Here is a 22541-nt window from a genome sequence, read left to right on the forward strand (position 1 = left end):
ATCAGGCCATGGCAATCTGTGGGTTCTGAGGGGCTGCTTTAAAGTGCCATATAAAGTCAGTATTTAGTGGGCTGGTGGGGGCTGATTGGGCCTCTTTGTACTTGAAATGCCAGGGCCCATTTTAATTCTCAGTCCAGACCTGCACCAAATAGAAATCATGTGCCCTTGAGCAGCACATTGCACTCTACGTCTCTCAACCTGATCCCTACCCATAAAAATGACCATCAATGTTCAGAGCTTAAAGGGATACTGTCATGGGAAAAAAACATTTTTTAGATCATTTGTTCTTAGATCTACCAGGCAGCTATTATCTTGTGTTAGGGAGCTGCAATCTGGTTACCTTCCCATTGTTCTTTTGTTTGGCTGCTGGGGGGGAAAAGGGAGGGGGGTGATATCACTCTAACTTGCAGTACAGCAGTAAAGAGTGATTGAAGTTTATCAGAGCACAAGTCACATGACTTGGGGCAGCTGGGAAATTGTCAATATGTCTAGCCCCATGTCAGATTTCAAAATTGAATATAAAAAGATCTGTTTGCTCTTTTGAGAAATGGATTTCAGTGCAGAATTCTGCTGGAGCAGCACTATTAACTGATTCATTTTGGAAAATGATCTACAAGATCTACAACAACAGGAAAAGCTGATAGCTTCATCTCTATGTGTTTTCAGCAGAGGGGTATTACAGGAATGGAACATGTGCTCCTCCTGTGTCCATACCAGTTACCCTTATAGTAGAACTATATAGGCAACATGGATTCATTGAAATAAACTGTCTTTTAGACTTGCATCACTGCAATACAACGCTTTGTATGGAGCATTTGTGCACAGTTGTATTCTCTACTGAAATAAATCCCTCTGCTGTTATCAAAACTGTTACCCTCGCATAATGTTGTTGACCTTGTCATATACAGTAGGAGAAGAAAGTACATGGCACTCCAGACAACTTGCAGTATTGTTATTATTACAGTCTCCCTTTTAAAAGGTCACATCTTCAGTAAAAGATGAAATGTAACATTCCATTATTAAACAGGAATACTTGCAGAAAATGTGTCCAACACTGTTCTGAAATCTGAGCAGCCTTACACCAATATTTCTCCCAGCATTCCCTTTTAACCTTTTAAATATTATGTATCATATAATCTAGGGCTCTGGCTACTTAGATCTATGCCAAATTGCATATGTTGTGTAATATGTCACATAGCAAGACTAAAGCTGCTACTGAGAGGGTTAAAGTGGTGGACTGAATCAATAGAGCTGATATTGGGCACCACATTTTTTGGCAGAGCTCTGTTTTTTTAGTGTCCCCGGGTAAAGGTTTGGAGGTACGTATCAGTAAGACAACTATTGCCGAGATAGGTTGATACGACTAATAGTCATGAGTTGAACCCAAAAGATTAAAGGAGCAGTAACACCCAAAAATGAAAGTGTTTTATAGGAATGACAATATAATGCACTGGGAAAACTGGTGTGTTCGGAAACACAACTTTAGTAAAATCAACAAGCTGCTGTGTAGCCATGGGGGCAGCCATTCCAGCACAGGATACACAGTAGATAACAGACACTCTCTGTAGTATGCAATGGGTGCTCCCATAGGTATGAATGGCTGCCCCCATTGCTACTCAGCAGCTTGTTGATTTTACTAAAGTTGTGTTTCCGAAGCAAACACACCAGTTTTACCAGTACAGGGCAACACTACATTATATTGTCATTCTTTTAAAACACCTTAATTTTTTTGTTTTACTGTTCCTTTAAGGGCTATGCAGAAAGCAACAGCACTATAGAATAAGGAATATACAGAATGTTGAATGGACTTGAATGATAAGAGGAAAAGAAAAATTTCAAGCATACAAATTGAGTCACTGGAGAGGCCGCATTACCAACAGATTACAGGGGATATGTGTGGGGTTTTTTTGTTTGTTTTTTAATTTCCATCTATTTTATAGTACTGTATATTTTATTGTCTTTAGCAGTATGTGGCATTTTCCCATAGCTGTTTCATATAAATTTATGCAGAGTGCTGAGAAACATTTCTCAAGAGAGAAAAGAAGGAATGTAAAAAGGCATTGTATGCACAAAAAAAATGGAGTTTGCAGAATGTAAAAGTGATAAATATTTTTATAAGTCTGCAGAATTTAGCAGTGAATTGAGTTACCCTAGCTGAAATAATACAATCAGGTGTTGAAAAGTAAAAGTTTTATGAGGAAATAGTTCTGCTGTGGAAGGAAGGCCCTTGGATGGAATAAAATGAACCAGAAAAGTATTATAGTTCCCGAATGGGAGTTATACTCTTGATCAGGGTCGCCACTTTATATATCCCATGAGCCGCACTCAAATATAAAAACTGTTGGAGAGCCACATAAGCAAGAAAAAATTGCTTGGGAATGCCAAATAATGGCTGTGATAGGCTAATTGATACCACCATGTGGACTGTCTCTTTATAGGTCCCTGGTTAGAACTCATCCTGAGTATGCAGTGCAGTTTGGGGCTCCAGTCCTTAGGATATTGATGAGCTGAAAAATACAGCTAAATGTGTAGCCAAACTGGTAAAAATGACAGAGGAGTTAAACTATGAGGGAAGACATTCAAGGTTGGAAAAATGTGTTTGCAAGGTTACATGATAACTCTTTACAAGTACATTAGTTGGTATTATAGACAGATAGTGGGAGATATTTTTTCCCCATAGAAAAGATGAAATAACGAGATAACTTGAGGAACAGAACTTTCATTTGAATTAACATTGGTGATTCACCGCTGTCAAAAATCAATTAAAATCATTAGGGCTCTGCTGTTCAGTTAAAATGGTGACCCAGTCTTCCAGAGGAATTGGTAACCAACTACTCTGAAAGAAATGCAATGTATTCCTAGCAGACAGGGAACAATAGTCTGCAAAGTCAGCTGGCTTGGTCTGCAGTATCAGGGGTAAGAATTAACAGAGCCAGCCTCAGAAGCAAGTCATACACTAAATTAGAAAGCCAAATACAGTACCAGATATTTCAGACAGACCAAGTGCAATTCTAATTAAGATTTCAGGAACACACATCAAGGAAAGGTTAGGAACCAGAAGGGGGGGATGGTCTATAAAAGCCTCCTCCAGGCGCCAATTACAGGTGGTCAATTAACTTCTGCAGCAGATTTTGTCTGGTATAGTGCACAGCTGTTCTGGTTAGCCAGGCATACAACTGTCAAAATTCATTGACAACTTGTCTCTTTGTTGTAGTAATAATACATTGAAACTAAAAAAAAGTATCGTTGCATGGATGACTGCTAACAGAGTATCATTCATTCCAATGAGGACACTGCCCTTTGCTTGTTACAACCTAACAGCATTAAATTCCTTAATTAGTTTTTGTTATATAAATGAGTTGCACGGTATAATGATACATACATGTTTGGGTTTACGTATTGATACTTAGCAGAAAGTAAACCAAAACAACTATGAGAAGTCTCACCCCATCTGTCACATTCATTTCTAATTATAAAGCATGTATAACAAATTCATGCCCTTCCTGACAATATAATAATTAATATCATGTTTTGTAAAGTGTTAGAGACTTCAAGGCCATCCTCTTTTCCTGGTTGGCTGTCATGTGAATATAAGCACATTGTAGATCCAGCAAATAAGTGCTTTTCTTGTCTGCAGGGGTTTAATAAACTGACAAACTAAGATTCATTGTTACACAACGCTCACATGTGGTGGGAGACGTTGGAGGCTAAGGGGGAAAAGTAGAATTTAAATACTATGATTAAGAGGGATGTAACAATATACGTTCTTTGTGGTCCATAGGATATGGGTAGATATGTCCCTGAGATTCACCATTTAGTTTCACTCCATTCTGTTCTACTGTTTGTTTTTTTTGTTATTTTTGGGTGAATGTATTAAAAGTTATCATTAGGGATCATTTATTTTCCGTTACCCTCATTCCTTCCATTTATTTATCAAACAATAGAAAAACAAAGGTACAGTATAAAGTGGCGACTGGCTGCAACATTATATTTCCCATTTTATCTATTAAACTGTTCATTTGAGCACCCACTGAAAATGTGTGGTTTTATCTGGAAACAACAAAAAAGACTCACTGGGTAAAATATATGCAGTGTCTATTCTGAACACAATTTTAGAGGTTATTGCACAGTACAGGTCTGCTGTGGGGGCACACTAAAGGTTAATTGAAATAGAAGCATCAGCCTGTGCTCAGCATTAGCCCAATAAATATTTTGCTGAAAATGCACTTTATAATGTCTAGTTAGAATTTTTGTTTATCAAGCACCTTTTTAAGCAGAGTGTTAATAAATAGTCCTCCGTTGTTGGTCTCCAATCATTCCTCAATAGTTTAAAATGAAAACTATAGCTTTACAGGATTTATTAAGACAATACAAACGCTTGATACATTTTGTGCCACCTGGCACTTAACATAGGCTTATCATTGGCATAACACAATGTCAGCTCAGTTCCTTTTTATTTTATTAATGTTGAGCACACATGTTTATATACTTTTCTCATGAGCTCCCAACTCTCTTCCTAGTGTCCCTTCTTCATCAAAATGAGTATATACAGCATATAGCATATAAAGGTTATGGAGGATGTTCAGTGACAGATTTAAAAGAGCTGCAACAGCAAGGAACAGTTTAACTAACATCAATCTGATGTGTTATTTAACAAACCCACACTCTGTCTCTACAAAGACATCGATGTGGAAAACTGGATTGAATTTATGTGTATATGAAATAAGATTGTTTATTTAAAAAAATCTTCCTGACATGAGACATAGGATATCTGGATTAACTCCAAAATAACTTCAACACTATAGTGAAGATACAAGGTTAGAAAAAGGTTTAACTCTTGGTATGACCTCTCCTGCCATGTGAGCCCAGTGCATAGAGTGGGGGAACAGAATGCCCTATAACCCCCTAAGAAAAGATACCAGCAAAACAGGAATGTTGCAAGCAGGGACTGACCCTTCATCAGGACCCTTCATTTAGGGGGTTATTTATCAAAATCCAAGTTTTTCAGATTTTTTTTTTAAAATAAAAAAAATTAATAAAAATTATTTATAATAACAAAATAAAAAGTCTGACCAAACTAGAATTCACCATTTTGCCCTTAAAAAAACATTGGATTGGGAAAAACCACAACTTTTTTGGATTGTTGTGCGAAAAACCTGAACTTTTTGTATTTGACATCCAAAAACCCAACGGAAAATTTTCACCGAAAAAATAGTCAGACCCCAAAAACTCCAAACATTTTGCGAGGGTTAAAACTTCTTCAAATGGTTAAGAGAATACCTGCCATTGACTTTTACATGAATTCGGCTGGATCTAGATGGCGTATATTTGGATTCTGACTTGGAACAGCTCCATGACATAATAAATCGTGGAAAAAAAGCTCATCTTTTTACCGTGACTTTTTCAGGTTTTCTGCGTCAAAACGGATGCCGTGAAAAAAGTTACCATTAATAAATAATCCCCTTAATATTTAAATTTGCCTTTCCTGATACAATGCACCAAATTTGCATGAGTGATAAAAATTTACCATTTGCAATTAACCATTATTGGTAAGTCCCACACCTGGAACTCACATTCAGGGCTGGGCCCTCTGTTTATAGAGAGGATTACCAAAGCTATTTAAACCATGAAAATTAATGTGTGCCTGGGGTTCTTCAGAATGAGCAACAGCTGAAGGCTAACAAGCCAACTATGTTGTTTGAGTTATGCAGTATTACTACAATCCGTCAAATTGTGGCATAACTTGTTACTTCCTCCACAAGTTTCCAGTCCTGTAGGAAATACATCACACCTGACACGTTTCATCTTGTCAGCTTCTTCAGAGAGCTAGTGTTCCTACAGCTTCCTTCAGCCTACATTGGAGACTTGTGATGGAAACAGAACGCTAATACAGGAGTTCCGAACTTCTGGATCAATTGTAACTTTGCAAGTGCACTATTTGGTTTTATACTGTGTTGTTACACTATGTGGCACTCTGTGGTACACACTGCGCATAGGAGCAATTGGAGGAGTTCTATGGAAAATGCTGGTGTAACTACAATATATCTGTTATGGGTCTGTGAGTACTCAACCACACTTAAGCTTGCTGACCCTCTCCTATAACAAAGGTTGTCCATATCTAGAACTAATGGAAGATTCCCCAGGGGATTTTATCCCTATATAGGTTAAAGAGAAAATTCTGTCTCATCAGCTGCTTGTAGCATTCATAAGAAGCAGCACAGTGCCGCAAAGGCAAGCTCTCATCTCCAGCCCCCCCGCATCATAATCCACTGTCCACTGCATACCCCGGCCTGCTTCATTGGGTCTGGAGTATCATCATTATACCTTCACTCTTATGTTATGTTGGCACCTTGCTTAACTGTACAATTAAATACATATATATATATAGAGAGAGAGAGAGAGAGAGAGAGAGAGAGAGAGAGAGAGAGAGAGAGAGAGAGAGAGAGAGAGAGAGAGAGAGAGAGAGAGAATATTAGTATATTCAATTCCCCTGTGCTTTCACAAAGGATAATCTTACAAGAACAGAGTAAGATTCTTTAAGTGAGTCACAACAGAGTGAACTTGTTTTATGAAAGCACCATATAAAGTAACCCCCACCTTGGTTAAAAAAAAATCAGTTTTCGTTTCTTTACATAAACCCGTGTTCTTATTCTAAATTTGCTTCTGCTGCCTCCTATAGTTTTTCTGTATTACCCAGACCCAGTTCAGCACCATCAGCCTCTGCAGAACTGGAAATGTGACCCCCCCCCCTAATTACTCCAATTTGCAGCAGCCAGAGTCCTCTGACATTTCACTCTGGTCCATTGACCTGTACCCCATTATTTGCTTTTTTCTACCCTCATGTTATATAGATTGAAGCTATAATAGAGCACTCGTGTTGCTGTATTTGTAATATTATCACCAATGCTGTACAGAATGAGACGCAGATATTCTTCTGTCATATCACCACTCTGTCATATTCTTTGCTATACAGTATTATACCCCCATACTATTCTATTATATTACACAGGCTTTATTCACCCTCACTTCATTCTTTGCTATATTATAACCCCCATACTATTATCTTACATTATGCAGGGTTTTTTCACCCTCACTTCATTCTTTCGACAAGTAAATTCTGTAGCAAATAAAACTTCATTCCTTCTTTTTGTAGTGATAATTCTCAGAGAACACAGGTGCAGTCCCTTGAGCCAAGTACTAGAAATCCGAGTTAATTACACAAATACATTATATCCAGGGAGAATGCTGAAGTCTCTTGATAAAATGACTCTGTATAAATGTTAATTGGTTTAGTTAAAATCTATACCCTTGCCAGTGTTTTCAAAACACAGCAGATTATCTGGCAGCCTATAAATCAATTAAGATGTTGTCTGTCCTTGTTTGTTGTTACGTCTCACCTTAAATCAGGGGAGGAGTCCCATCTCACATGTTCAGTATGACTAGAGAGGCTACTGGCACAACGATCAGACTGCAACTGCTCTCGGACGCTCCCACTACAGAACTGTGCCTCTGGATTTTCTCTCTGATGCGAAATCAGATGCTTCTTTCCACCTGAATATGTGTAAATGGCAACTCAGAGGCACTTTGAGGATTAAAGAACTCATAAAGCACAATGACATGGGGAGTTTCTAGCATAATCTCTTATTTAACAAACAGACAGCTAAGAACCAGAAAAAGTATTATCCAGACCTCGTCAGTAAAGATTATTTATGCACTGAGCACATCTGATTCACCGAGATTAGATATATTGACCACGCTTTGGAGTAGCCTGTGATATCTGTCCTATCTACTTATCTTCAGATCCATGGATGATTTGCCTTGGAATGAATGTGACCAACTTAGACAGGAATTACCTGGCAGGTAAGTTATTCAATAATGTTACTTTATGAGTCCGGACTGCATTTTGTCAGAGTACAGGGTAGGAAAGTTCCTAGGCTGCTCATTCAGCACCATGGAGAGGGCTCACTGAAGCCAATCTAATGCTGCCTGGCACTGGCTTAGAAACTACATAAACTTTATTTGCCGTAGAATATACATATAAAATGAAGCACTAAGAGAAATACTGTCTCTTGCACATATAATGCTCAAACAGATTAACTGATAAGTTGTGCTTTTCCTAAAAAATTGTGTGTGGGGGGGAGGACTTAATGACAGTTGGCTTGATGTTCATACTTGAATTATTTCTACTACATTTATTTTCATCCATTTATGGGAAGTGAAATGTTTGCATCCATTTAATCACACACATGGAAAACACAGTGAACTGCTCAACTTGGGGTGCCTTTTATTATACTACAATCGGTCAGATACTGTGCTTGCCTGCATCTCAGAACTCAGAAGTACCTACTGTTGATGGATTGGCACTTGGAATTAAATCACACAGCGGTTACTTGTAGGTGGCTAGAAATAGGGTTAATTGTTTCCTGTAGCCACAGAGTAGACTCCTTAGCCCACAACAAACAAATAGATCTAGTTTATCTTCCAGTGTGATCTAAGCCTGATATCACATGCTACCTATTAGTATACTTTGTCAGCTGCTCCACTGAAGGCATTGTATATAAGGACATTAAATAATTCCACAGTGAATCATGATGAAGAGGAGCAATTTTAGAGTATAATAGCCTAATGATTTGTTTTTAGACATTTGCCTCGGCGGGTACAGCGATGCAACCATTCATAAGTTTTAAACGCATCAAATACTGTGAATTATACATGAGCAGCACTGCTTCTAGGCTTTTATTTTGCGCCACCGAAAATAATTGGTTCCACTAATTCGTCATTGTCAACGAAGCTCATGATGTTGCCTGGATAAATTATAGCAGCTACCAAGATGTGCGTTAAATTTGGAAATGTGCCTTGATGGCTTCCTGGAATTAGTTTCTAAACACAGGAATCAGAGTGACTTATTATCCCTTCCTGTACGAAACACATCGCTGCCTGTAACGCAATGCTGACTGCAGAGTCGAGGAATAACTATGTCTTCCCTGCTCCGCAGAACATTGTGACAAACAGATCTATACATGAGTATAATATGCAACATAAGTGGGTTAAGTGCACCAGATCTGTTGTCTGTATAAGCTTCTCCTCAAAATCATTTCTCAGTCTGTCTGTTACAGTATGTCTTGAAAAAAGATTCTGTTGCATCTACCGTTTTCTCAGTGCATGTAATTAAATAGCGGAGCTCAAATACACACAGAAGAACTGAATTTCACCTGACAACAGGTTTCTTACACAAAGGTAAATGTAATGAGCACAGTAAAAACTGATTCTGCTTTCTTCACCCCAGGCGGGAATTTTTCTGTTTCCCACTTACGCATCTGCTCACTCACATATGTACTGTATACACCTACTTTATATACACACACACATATATACAAGTACCTTCAGAATAAACCTGCACAGAAGCACATAAACAGCAGACATGTTAACACACACAATCTACACAAACACCCGTTCACACATGGTTATACAAATGAACATATACACAAACAGACACATACAGAGAAAGCAGATATACCCAAACTTAATCATACACAGCACTTACAAACACATGCATCAGTGTGCACTCACCAATGAATGCATGAAAGCACATAATCTACATATATACATTGTGACATACCACTCGTCTGCACATGCACTTTATGGGGAATGAGTGTTTGGTTGGCAAGAAAGTGAAGGATTTTGAGCTTAGAGACAGGGACACCAAGGCTTCGGACAAAATACAGGTTTATTAAGCACTGGGCATTCTCAACAAAAGGCAACAGAAAATGTTCAGGGTACAGTTCAGCAACTTCAATGTAGAACATTCAAGGTACAGTTCAGCTCTTCAAAGTAAAACATTAAGGGTCCCCCCCCCCTTGGCTCTCACCATCAAGGGAAAATCTCACCCTTCGGAAATTGAGAACACGCAGGCTTCTCACTCAGCTCGCTGGCTTCCCCTCCTGGGACTCACTAGCCTCTGCCACTCCTTTCTCCCCTCTAAGGGTTTAGGCTCACCAGCCTCTGCAACACTCTTGCTGGCAGCAAGACCCCCTTCTGCCAGGCACTGTCTCTCCCAGCAGCACCACCACACTTCCCTCCACTCTAGGAAGTATCTGGAGAGCTCTAAACTGTGGTAACACAGCCCTTTTACCTTTCCTAGCTAGCTCCTCTCTCAGCTGCCACTTAATTACTTGGCTGATCGGGAATAATAGCCCTACCTGTGCTGGGTATCACTCTGCAACACAAATCATGCAAATGAAATGCACTCTTTTTAGGGCACTTTCCTGCAAGTCAGTGGTGTTTCCCAAACACCCTGTCACAACGTACATACATACATACACTTTATATGCACATAAATAAACATACTAATATGCACACGCAGAACGTAACCTGTCCTAGCATGATCCACACATGACAAGCACACACAGCTTTATTGATTGCTGCCTGGCTGTAAAAATTGGAGTGTTAATCCATATGACTATTTGTAAATGTGTGTCACTTACATGGGATTACGACCCCCCCAAAAATATGAAAGCAACTTTCCAATATACATTTATTAAAATATTCAATACTTTAAAGTTATTTGCAAATGTAATTGAAACAGTGTATTAGGTTTTTTTTTATCAATTTATGTTCCCCGACCTTTAAAGCAATTTAGCAGAAGTCAGTTCTCCTCTAGATTTGTGCTTTAAAGGAGAAGGAAAGCCAAACTGAATCATAATCTTCCCTGAACAGGTCTCATAGAGATCTCTAAGATTACAGCTCACCCAAGGCTACCATCAAGGAGCTTTTAATTTCTCATAATCGCAGCTGCTTCATCAGAATGCCGCCACCATATTGCTTAAGGTATAACTGCTCCCTTCTACCCTCGATCGCTAATGCACATGCGCAAAATACCCGCATCATTGTTGTCATTGCAGCTCAAATTTAGCTGGAGGAACGAAAAACGGAAAACGAAGAGACCAGTGACAACTGATTTCCTCTGTGTAGTGAGTGATTAAACAATAAGTGTGAGATTGATTTATTTTTTCACTTTCGTAGTCCTTTAAACCTATTAATATCTAAAAGGGATGTAAGAGAGCAAAAAAAAACCTCTAACCTAAGGATGGTCAGCTAGTCACCCCTTGTATTGCATGTACACAAAACCATACCTCCCAACATTTTGGAAGTAAAAAGAGGGACAACATTTTTTTTGACCACACCCTTTCTGTGACCACACCCCCTAATTACCATGTTTGTTTTACAAAATTTGGCAGGTTATGAAACTTTGAAAATATTTCTCCTTATCTAAACTGTGTTTTTGTGTCTCCAAATTGTTACAAAGTATCTTATTTGCACCTGTTAGTGAGAAACTTTGTTTCTTTTTCTGGCTGTTCAGTGCAGAGAAAAGAGGGACTTTCCAGTACAAATGAGGGACTGCGGGTTGAGCTGTCAAAAGAGGGACTGTCCCTCCGAAAAAGGGACAGTTGGGAGGTATGCAAAACTAATGTACCTGGAAACCCTACAAGGAATTTCATGAAATGATTCATGCGCACACTCATCCAAACCAAAATGATCTGCGCCATTCAAAGTTCATCGAGCCAGATGTGAATAGAAACAAAGTTCATAATTAGTCACTGTCATTATGAACATAATCATCAGATTCATATTGCATTCTCCCATGTGCGTTGGGATTCAAGTACTACATTGGATCAGCTGCAACATAATCATATTAATTCTTTCTATATAATCTCCCTAGGAATGGAAAATGCAACTCATTCAGCTTTGCAAAAGACTACGCACTTATCAGATTGGATGCCCTTGGTTTTAATATTGAGTCTCAAAAAAACAATAACAGAAGAGCAAAGCCCATTCTAGAAAACTATAAATGTGCTTGTTTTTACCTCTGTATAAAACTGTCCATAGGGAAAGATTGGGTAGGTGAAGTCATGATGGAGCAGGTCTCTTCAGGATCATATAGTGCTACATGCAGACCTATAAGCCAAGCTCCTGCCCCTTGTAATCAGTATCTCACCATACCACCATCAGATATTGCTTGAAGAGGTCAACATTATAGGACTATACATGAGCTTCTATTTAGTCTGTAACCAATATCTGAATATCAAGTCTTCAATATGTTCTTAAAGTGATACTGACACTAAAAAACTACTTTTAAGATTTATATGAATGTACATATTGTAAATAATTGTTAGTTGAAGTTTCTAAACCTGACTGTTTTGCCAACCTGACTGTTCCATCTCAGACTGTCAGTTAGAGTTTAATGCTAATGGGCTCCTGCTGCACAAATATGGCAGCCCCCTCACAGGCCCGGATTGGGATTCACATAAGACCCTGTCATTCCAAGTACACAGAGGCTTAAGCAGCCCCCTCACCAGCCCAATAAATAGTGAGTGTCTATGGCAACTTACAGCAGCCCATCTGGCATTTGCCAGGACCCACAGATTGCCAGTCGGGGCCTGCCCCCCTCATACAGGAACATGGGGGATCAGATAGGTAATGTAAAAGCATTGTGCAGATACTATATGGCAAAGTTATAAGTAGCTTTCAAAGGCAATATTATGATAAATGGAAAAAGGAGTTTAATTTCTGGTGTCAGTATCTCTTTAAAGCTACTGGGAGTACAAGCAAAGAATTTAAAAGCTTAAATACTTAATGAGCTGATGTAGTACTAACTAATCAGCAGTGTACAGGGACTTTAGAGTATGTGAGTCTCGGGTCAACAGGATCAACAGGATCCAGTGATATTGCCTCTTATTCAGCTGCCAGATAACCAACAGGACAGTTCAAAATGTTCAAACAACAAACCTTGTATTTATTCAGTGGCGGAACTACCGGGGGAGCAGGGGGTGCGAGTGGGCCAGGGCCCGCACCCCCTCAGGGCCCCCCCCCCCGCAGCCCGAGCGCCATTGAAAATGTGGGCCTTACGGAGGGGGACGGGGCCCGGCTGCACGTCACGCACCAGGGCCCGCCCCCCTCTAGTTACGCTACTGTATTTATTGTTTTTTTAGAAACAGTTTTTGCTTACCCAAAGCATGCTTTAGTTCTGGTACTATTATAGCCTCTTCTGCTTCTCCATAATACAAGTTCTGATAGTGTGACTTTTAACTAAAGCACAATTTATTCATATATCATCTTATATGGGTATATAGGGGCATGTCCACACATTGTGATTCTGTGTCCCGAGATATATTATGCAGAAGGTTTTTAAGCTTTTTTAAATTGTTAAAATTTTTTAGTTATAGTCCTAAAATTTGGGAACATGCAGTAAAGTATGGGTTAAACCCTGCACTCTTACCTTTAGGAGTAGAATGGATAATATAATGTCATACAGAGCTTTGAAAAAATGCAGCTGCAGCATGGTCTTCATACGTGGGACCCTGGCCCTAGTTTGTATCTCCCAGGGACCCTGCTACCCCAGGTTCTGGCACACATTCACCTACCTCCATTGGGGGCAAGCAGAAAACCAGACTGCCTGGACTCCCTTGTTGTGTGTTAAACACCCAGGGGGGTTACATGCTGGGACATTACACACAATGTTACCTAATTTGTGGTGCTAAATTATCCAGTTAATACTAGCTCAGGGAGATAATTAGATTACCACCATATAATTCCCCCCCCCTTTTCCCTCCCTCTTGTGGCAAATTTCCGCGTTTCGCCATCCGTGAATACAATTGTGAAAATGCAGCAAAAAAATTTCTGCATAAAAAGCAAAATTATTTGGACGCCCATTGACTTTAATGCATTTGGGCAAAATAGTCCCGCGTATAAAAATTGTCGCTCGCGTCAAAATTGTCACGTATCAAAATTATTTTGACGCCCATTGACTTTAATGTGTTTCGCTATTTTTCCAACCTTTCTGCATATCTTCACACCATTTTGCCAATTTTCCAGCGAAAAAAAATGGGACAGATTTGACCAACTCTATGGACCAAACATGGAGTTCAATATCTTCAATTACCCCGTTTGCCCTGTTTAGCTTTAGAAATAACAAAAGTCAAAAAATAATGGGCAAAAATAGGAATAGGGCACAAACCCTATTCATTGTACTCCTGTTGCACAAAAGGTATGCTGCCCCTTTAAACCATTTCAGCTGCATGTCTAGGAATATTGTCCAATTTGTTGATAGTCTTTTGGAGATGAAGTCCCCAAAGCTTTAAACAAGATGCTGCTGTGCTCTATTTCTTTAAAGCTTAAAGGCTCTTTTCTTTGAATAGCAAACCAAGTGGCTTGACTAGGGGTTGGTAGGTTCACTATTGGAGCAACTAGTACCCAGAGAATCCCCAGCACCCACCATAGTGGGACATTCACTAAGATTCGTTGTTGCGCCAGCATCCGCTTCGCCGCGCTTCACCGCACTTCGTCAGGCGTATTTTCGCCATCGCTACGCAAATTCACTAAAATCCGACGTTGCGCTCAGGGGAAGCGTAAGGTTGTGAAGTTGCGCTAGCGTTAATTCGCCAAGCAAAGCAAAGTTACAATGGAGGTATATGTAGCAGCACTACACAAGCCTGGGAAACCTTCAAAACAGCAAATATAATTTTTCTTTTGCCCTACACATGTGCCCACTGTATAGTTAAGGTGCCATGAGTTAGGAAATGTAGGGGGAAGGAGGGGAGCCCCAAAAAAAATTTCAATCTTTTTCAGCCTATCACCCATAAAAAATGAATTGGGACTTATAAAATTTTTTAACTTTTTTTGAAGCAATCCCTATCTACTCTATTGCTCTTTGCCTGGTCTGAGGTGGCGAAGGAAGTCTGGCGTAAAAGGTAGCGTTCAGAATAATTCGCACGTCAGTGAATTTGCGTAGTTTCGTCCATTACGCAAATTCGCCAGGTGTAAGGGTGCGAAGTAACACTACCTCACTGCCCCAGGTAATGATATTGGGAATTGGCGTAATTACAATCAAGTCATTCCATTGCATATCGCTCTGATTGACAAGAAGGCTTTGGGAAGAGATACTGTAAGTAGGATTATTGGAGAAAGGCATAACAATGGCATTTTTTGAATAAAGCAGAATCTATAAGCAGAATTAATAGATCATTAAATATCATTTATATTTACAGTAATAATAACATGTAGTCTAGACAAATAAAAAAGGACGATGTAATAAAAAGATTATGTGCAATTAAGTAAATATGGTATTATGGAACTATGTGAATCACTGGTATCATAAACTATTTAATGCAAACCAGGTATGATAACGAAATCCTATTCCAGCTTTCAAATGGAGGTCACTGACCCAGTCTAAAAAAACAATTGTTCTGTAAGACTACAGATGCATTGTTACTGCTACTTTTTATTTCTCATTTTTCTATTCAGCCCCTCTCCTATTCATATCCCAGTCTCTTATGCGAATCCGTGCATAGTTGCTAGGGTATTTTGAACCCTAGCGACCAGTTTGCTGAATTGCTGAAACTGGAGAGCTGCTGAATAAAAATCTAAATAACCACAAAAAATAAAAAATGAAAAACAATTACAAATTGTCTCATAATATCACTGTCTACATCATACTAAATGTTAATTTACAGGTGAACAGCCCCTTTAAATGAGAATGTCGTATATTTTCAGGTTCAGAGCTAATGGGCTCATACTGTGCCAACATGTATTAAATGAAATTAGAGCAGCTTCCGTAAGGAGAAAAAGATCTATAAACTAATCACACAAATACACATTTAGTGCATCACAGGATAAATCCAGCTCTGCAAAAATTCAGTTTGCACAGTCCATCATGCATACAAAAGAATATAATATGTATTACAATATGATTTGTTTATGTGTGCTTCCTATTAGTCACTACAATGCATAAAAGATTTATTGTAACAACGCAGTGCGTTCAGTACCTAAATAATATTATACAACATCTGTTGTATAAGAGAAGAGAATTAGTAAAGTACCATTATGCCACCCAAGAGCACCGGTATAATATGTTTTGATTGAGATGAACCCATTACAATACAGATTACTTAATCACAAGCATCATTTACATTTTTGTGACCCTGTTACACTCTGAAATCCCTCCAGTAGTGGTTATTGCATGGTCTCTAGTGATGGGCGAATTTATTCGCCAGGCGCGAATTCGCGGCGAATTTGCGCGTTTTGCCGCCAGCAAATAAATTCGCGAAACGCCCGCGAAAATTCGCAGCAAAAACGGGCGCCGGCGTCAAAAACGAGACGCCGGCGCCGTTTTGCAAATTCGCCCATCACTAATGGTCTCTGCTCTCTACTAATATGGTCATCATTGTTTCTGGTTAGTCATCTTTGAAATCGGTTCTGTATTTTTCAGATACAGCACATGTTCCTTCACTCAGTGAACATTTTTGAACATAAATGGGTCAGAACCAGGCTCAAATATTTTAAGTTTCATAAACCTTTATTGAAGAACATATTCATCTGAGTATAAGGAAATCTATTAAGTGTCTACTGTTATCATGGCCAATTCTACATCGGTGCTCCTAATTGTTGTCCCTTAAAACAACTGATGCTAGACTGCAAAAACTGAAAACTGTCAATATAAGAAACCAAAATGTTTTTCACATTTTCCTTTAAAGACTGTGATCTCTTTCCTTACAATTCCTCTGTGACAGACTGGGATGGGCTAATTTTTTCGCCTTGTATGGTGTTGCGCGTCAACAAAAAAATTTGCCGTGCGTAAAAAAAATTTTGACACCCATAATCTTTAATGGAAGTTGGCAACATTTCGCCAGCGGTGAATTTTTGTCTAAAACAAATGGGTAAAATTCGCCCAAGCCTCTGTTCTGTTCTAAATTGACACCTCTCTTCCTTCGATCTGCATATTGACATAAGTAAGTTAGGTTGAAAAAAGACACACGTTCCATCGAGAGAGAATTCCACATTGTCACAGCTCTCACTGTAAAAAACCCCTTCAGAATATTTAGACAGAACCTCCTTTCTTCTAAACTTCTTTGTTCTAATCGGAACGGGTGACCTTGCGTCAGATGGAAAGACCTACTGGTAAATAAAGCATTAGAGAGATTATTATATGATCCCTTATATACTGCATTTATACATAGTTATCATATCACCCCTTAAGTGCCTCTTCTCCAGCGTGTACAACCCCAACTTGGGGGAAGATTTACTAAAGGGCGAAGTGACGTTTTTAGGCACTTCGCCGATTTACTAACGAGTGCAGGCGTAACTTCGCTAGCAAAAGAGACAGATGCTAGCGTTTATTCACACTCTTTTTTTGGGTAACCGGTTTCCCCCATACATTTTCTAGCATATGGAACATAAACTACACAGTGGGCTCATGTGTAGGGCATTATAACAACTATATTTTCTATATTAAGGTTCCCTGGACTTGTGTCGTGTAATACTGCAACATATACGTCCATTCAACTTTAAATTTCCCGCCGTATGCATATTGTCTGAGCGAAGACCTCTGATGAAGTTGCGTTAGAGAAAATTCACCAGTGTTCGCTGCCCTGGATGCAACTTTGCAGTTTAGTAAATTAGCGATGTCTAAATGAATTTTCCCCTGGCAAAGTGTTGCGATTTTCACCGCTTAGTAAATTTACCCCTTGGTCTTTCCTCATAGCTTTGATTTTCCATACCTATACATACCATACCATGCTTTTACCAGTTAGTTGCCCTTCTCTGAACCCTCTCCAATTTAATAATATCCAATTTGAGCACTGGAGACCAAAACTGTACAGTATATTCTAGATGGGGCCTTACCAGTGCACTGTACAGTTGAAGAAGAACCCCTTTTAAAACAGCTCAAGACCTTATTTGCCCTTGATGCTGCTGACTGGCATTGCTTGCTACAGCAAAGTTTATTGTCTACAAGGACTCCAAGGTCCTTTTCAATTATGGATTTGCCTAGTGCGGTCCCATTATGCATATAAGCGGCTTGGATATTCTTACATCCCAGTTGCATGACTTTACATTTATCAACATTGGATCCAATTAGCCACCTTAGCCACTTCTCTAATCTTTAGACTTCTTCCTCCAAAGACAATCAAGATTGGCTGATTAAAGTTCTTAATCACTGTTAATAGTAGGGTTCAGATACCATAAACATTTATAAATGCTTTTGGTTAATTGTATTTTGTACTACAGCTATCTGTGCCCTTCACTACCGGCTACTGTAATAGTATGGTCCGTCAGATGAACACATTATATTGTCAGACACACACATTACTCCCTACTGCTGACCTAGTCTGGGCCAATGATCTGGATTCTGGAGGGGAAATAAATCTAAAACTAGGTGCCTAGGTTCTCATCTATGTTTCAGACCTCATCAACAATCATTATCTATCTAATATTCCCATTGCACAAATCGTGGGTCAGTGAATGAATCATTCTGATAGACTGTATAATACACACACTCATATCTCTATGCTGGAGCACTTTCAGACTATTTAATGAGCATCAATGCTCATCCTTGCATTTCATAGAGGACACATGCGTTGAAGTGCTATCATCAGGAAGATAAAAGTATGAGCTCAGTCCCCAACACACAGTATTTATTCAATGAGAGCTGCTAGTGAATAGAATCATGTCATTTTTGTTGGCGATCTTAAAGAAGGAAATACCTGGAGGGTTTGACATTCTGGATTCATGTGGGGTATCTTTTAGAATTACTGTCTTCAACTTAACCTTTTCAAGTCTTACAAACCATACCTTAAGCTGGCCATAGATGTAAAGATCCAATTGTACGAATCATCGTACGATCGGACTTCCCCATCTCCCGACCTGCCACTAACCATTCAGATCAAAGTCTTACCATTCAGATCAAATAAAGTAGTTAAAGAACAGATCAGCCAATGTTCTGCCCCTGACAGCAATCGTACGATAGTTATGTCTGACAAAGCTAATGACAGTCTCCCACTGAAAATCGTACGATCTCTGTCCTGTCCAATCGACCAAACGACCGATTCGAAAAATGTCGGGACTCTCCACACACGGTCCGAAAATCGCACGAATCGTCAAATCGTATGATCGGATCTTTGCGTCTATGGCCAGCTTTATGTCCAGTGTTCTTTCATTCTTGCCACTGTCCCTTCCAAATTTAAATACTGTGCTGAACAAGGAGAGGAATTATACCTAATCTTAAGAGATTCATATATATCTGTTGATCTTTCTAAGTATTATATCTGTTATAATGCATATTTGTTCTAACGTATCTTTCCTTTCAAAAACATCTAAAGTTTCCCTGGAATGAAACTCTTTGCCTTGACTTGCCTGTGTGTATGTAATATATTACTGTACATTTTCCACATCATTAGCTGTATTGTTGGAAAGCACAGTATGCAATCTGATATGCCATTGTCCAGAAATGCACTGTTGAAATCAGATAAACGTAACCATTATTGAAATGCAGTTTATTTTCTTGAGGGAAATATTACTGAATTAAGAAATGCTTAGGAGAAACCTAATCTTTTCATCGATACTTATTTCATTTTCTCTTTCAGAGCTGGACTTTTTCAAGTACATCATGCAACTAAAATACTGGGAAACCAAACTAAATGAAACGTCAGGCCGGAATGCAAAGATCTCCAGATTAAACCTGAATAAAATATTATCAACATTTTCCACCCCATCTTAAAGAAGCAATGAATTCATCTGGCGGTGTGGAAGATATTAACTCATCTCTACTAGGCTTTACAGTGCACAGCAATCTGTCCATACAGATACTGGGAAATGATAGCCAAGAGTTGAATCTTGAAGAACTGGAAAAAATTTTATTCCTCTTTGACAAAGAACCTATTACGATTATTCTCACTACTATGTATGTCCTCTCATTTGTTGTAGGCATTATCGGCAATATAATGTCTATTAAGGTTCTGACTGGAAAAAGAAGTGGAAGGACCTCTAGTTTAAGTGCCACCAGAAGCCTGCTTATCAATCTGGCTATATGTGACCTAATGGTGGTTTGTATCTGTATGCCCATTACCGTTGGCAACTTGATTTACAAAGTATGGGTATATGGAGATTTTCTGTGCAGAGCAGTGCCTTTTATCCAAGCCGTGTCTGTATCTGCCAGTGTGCTTAGCCTAACAGTTATCAGTGTAAACAGGTACTATAATGTACATAACCCTCTTAATGCCAGGTCTTTCTTCACCCAAAAGAAAATATTTTGTACCATTGTAGTGGTGTGGGTAGTGTCTTCCAGTATATGCATGCCTCTAATATTCATGAATAAAAGAGATGAGATAGCAATCATTCCAAGTTTGCCATTTGTTTTCCCAATCTGCCTAGAAATATGGCCCCATGTTGTGTTCAAACAGGCATATAACTTCCTCTTGTTCTGTGCTTTGTATTGCCTGCCAGTTCTCTTCAACATGGTTATTTGCTTCTTGACTATACGCAAACTTTGGAGCTCTGCTTGTAATTTCAAAGAGTGTGACTCAAGAAATCAGTCGTTTCCAGTTTCCAGGCTCAAAGTCAGGAAGAAAATTGCTAAGATGGTGGTAGCCTTGGTATCTCTTTTTGCAGTTTCCTGGTTACCGTTTTACATGCTGGACATCTGGATTGATTTTAACATTCCCAAGCCATCTCAGGTAGATACTCCATCACCTTGGATTCTTCATCTGAGACCATTTGCTCAATGGCTTGGACTCACTAACTCCAGTCTCAATCCAATCTGTTACTGTTTTGTGGGAGACCTGTATAGGTCAGCCAAGCAAATGAAGAACATTTACCACAACAGAATGATTTCTCTCTTCAGCTTCTCATTTTCGGATGGATCTCCGCACTCAATGCCTAGGCTGCTCTCTTACAAAAACTCAGTAAGTTCAGCCAAGAACTCTAAAACCAGTTGTCCTCTAGCAATGGGGGACACTTGCGAGAACTGCTACCCCATGATTAATGTGTGTGAATCTACTGCTGTAAAATCCATACCACCTCATAAATTATGTTAAAGTCAAGAGTGCCATTATACTAAAATGATGGGCTTGGAAATACATATTTTTTAATAGTCTCAAAGAGCAATGACTCAGAAAAAACCATCCTGGAAATATTCATAGTAAATTGATCACACTGTAAGTTAAAAAACAGATTGACAGTGTCAGGAAAATCAAATACAGTTATTTTTTTAAGTGCTTTATTAATTTGAATGCAGTATTTCAGTAAAAGTAAAAGTTTATTGACTTGTCAAACCTCTTCCTATCAAGAACTACAAACTCATTATTTGGGTATGTCACAAAGAGCACACAAGTTGAAGAAAACTTTAAAATGTGTGCTGCAACCAATGTACAAATGATATCAATTTGGCCTTTAGAAAATCATAGCTGGGACAAATATACCACAATAAACACAATGCAGAATACAACTGGACACACCAAAATGGGAGTAAAAACAATAGAAAAAAGTTTGTGGGTTCACAAAACTTAGGGATGTTTTCATTCTCTTAACTTGGGAAATTCGGGAATCTTAAAACACTCTGCACTCTAATAAAGTAGGCTTTATCAGTGTGTCTAGATGTGTTCTGGATATGGATAGAAGTGTGTGAAGGATCCCAGAAGCTGTAGACCTGCAGAAATGGAGCAACCAGCTTATCTGTGATTGGAAAGGGACGGTTTGCACTGGTTCCATTTTGTTTAGTCCTTATCATGCAAATATTTAATGCTTTTAAGAGTACAACTGCAGAGAATTTTGAATGTGTTTGGTGCTTTCTTTGTAAACATAGCATAGATACAATAACAATGGACACTTTTGCCACTAAGCACTAAGGCAATAAGAGCACCAAGACTTAGGGGCAGATTTATTAAAGGACAAAGTGGCTAACGCTAGCAACATTTTTCCAGAAATTGTATCCGCAGGGACATCTTCAATTTACTAACAGGTGTAGGGGACAATTCACTAGCGAATGGGACCATCACTAGCGTTCATTCACACTCTATTGTAAGACGACTTTTCGTTCTGGCGAATGGTCGTTACTTAGTAAAGTGTGAATTTTATTGAACGTTACCTCTTTCACCAGAGTTGACATCACCACCTCAGACCAGATGAACTGCTAAAATGAAGCTAGATCTTCCTCAATCTTATGTCAATTACATCATATCCTGTCTGCGGGAAACGCATTAAAGTTGTAAAAACGCTGTCAACTTGTCCTTTTTTTAAGTGGGATTCAATAGTCCTAACTATTGAACTATTGAATTAATTACAAATGTTCCTTGGACATTTGTAATAAAAAGTGGTCACTTCAAGCATTTGCACCAACATCTCTTATAAAGATGTCCATAGGATTTTACTGTACCCACCCCAAATTGACCTAAGTGTAAGAGGACTAACAATTTTTTCTAAGCGATCACTAGCGTAATTTCACTTTGAACCGCTCGCACTGCCAAAGTAACGCTAGCGAAAAGTCGCCAGTGTTCTGCACCCAGGATGCAACTTTGCATTTTAGTGAATTAGCGTAGTGGTAACAAATTTTCACCTGGCGAAGTTGCACAAAGTTTATGAAGCGTTTACTGGCAACAATTCCCCCTTTAGTGAATCTGCCCCTTAGATGGTATTTCTGCTGCAGGGGAGGTAAATACCCAGCTGTAGAAGAGATTCCATACACTCTTATGGAGGTGGCTATGTAATTTAAAAGT

At 39.0% G+C, this 22541-nt stretch overlaps 1 protein-coding gene across 1 annotated transcript; it reads left to right on the forward strand.

Annotated features, from left to right (window-relative positions):
• The first annotated feature begins 7476 nt into the window (after positions 1 to 7476).
• Positions 7477 to 21833, forward strand: LOC108703124 (QRFP-like peptide receptor). Its single transcript, XM_018239129.2, has 2 exons — positions 7477 to 7860; positions 19416 to 21833. Exon 2 carries the CDS (start codon positions 19557 to 19559, stop codon positions 20862 to 20864), a length of 1308 nt encoding a protein of 435 aa, XP_018094618.1. The 5' UTR covers positions 7477 to 7860; positions 19416 to 19556; the 3' UTR covers positions 20865 to 21833.
• Positions 21834 to 22541: the final 708 nt, after the last annotated feature.

This window comes from Xenopus laevis, chromosome 9_10S (assembly GCF_017654675.1).
Source record: "Xenopus laevis strain J_2021 chromosome 9_10S, Xenopus_laevis_v10.1, whole genome shotgun sequence".
Classification (NCBI taxonomy): Eukaryota; Metazoa; Chordata; class Amphibia; order Anura; family Pipidae; genus Xenopus; species Xenopus laevis.

What these genes read in the sequence shown, in the direction of transcription:
- LOC108703124 (XM_018239129.2), top strand. Translation starts at nt 19,557, where the DNA reads ATGAATTCATCTGGCGGTGTGGAAGATATTAACTCATCTCTACTAGGC.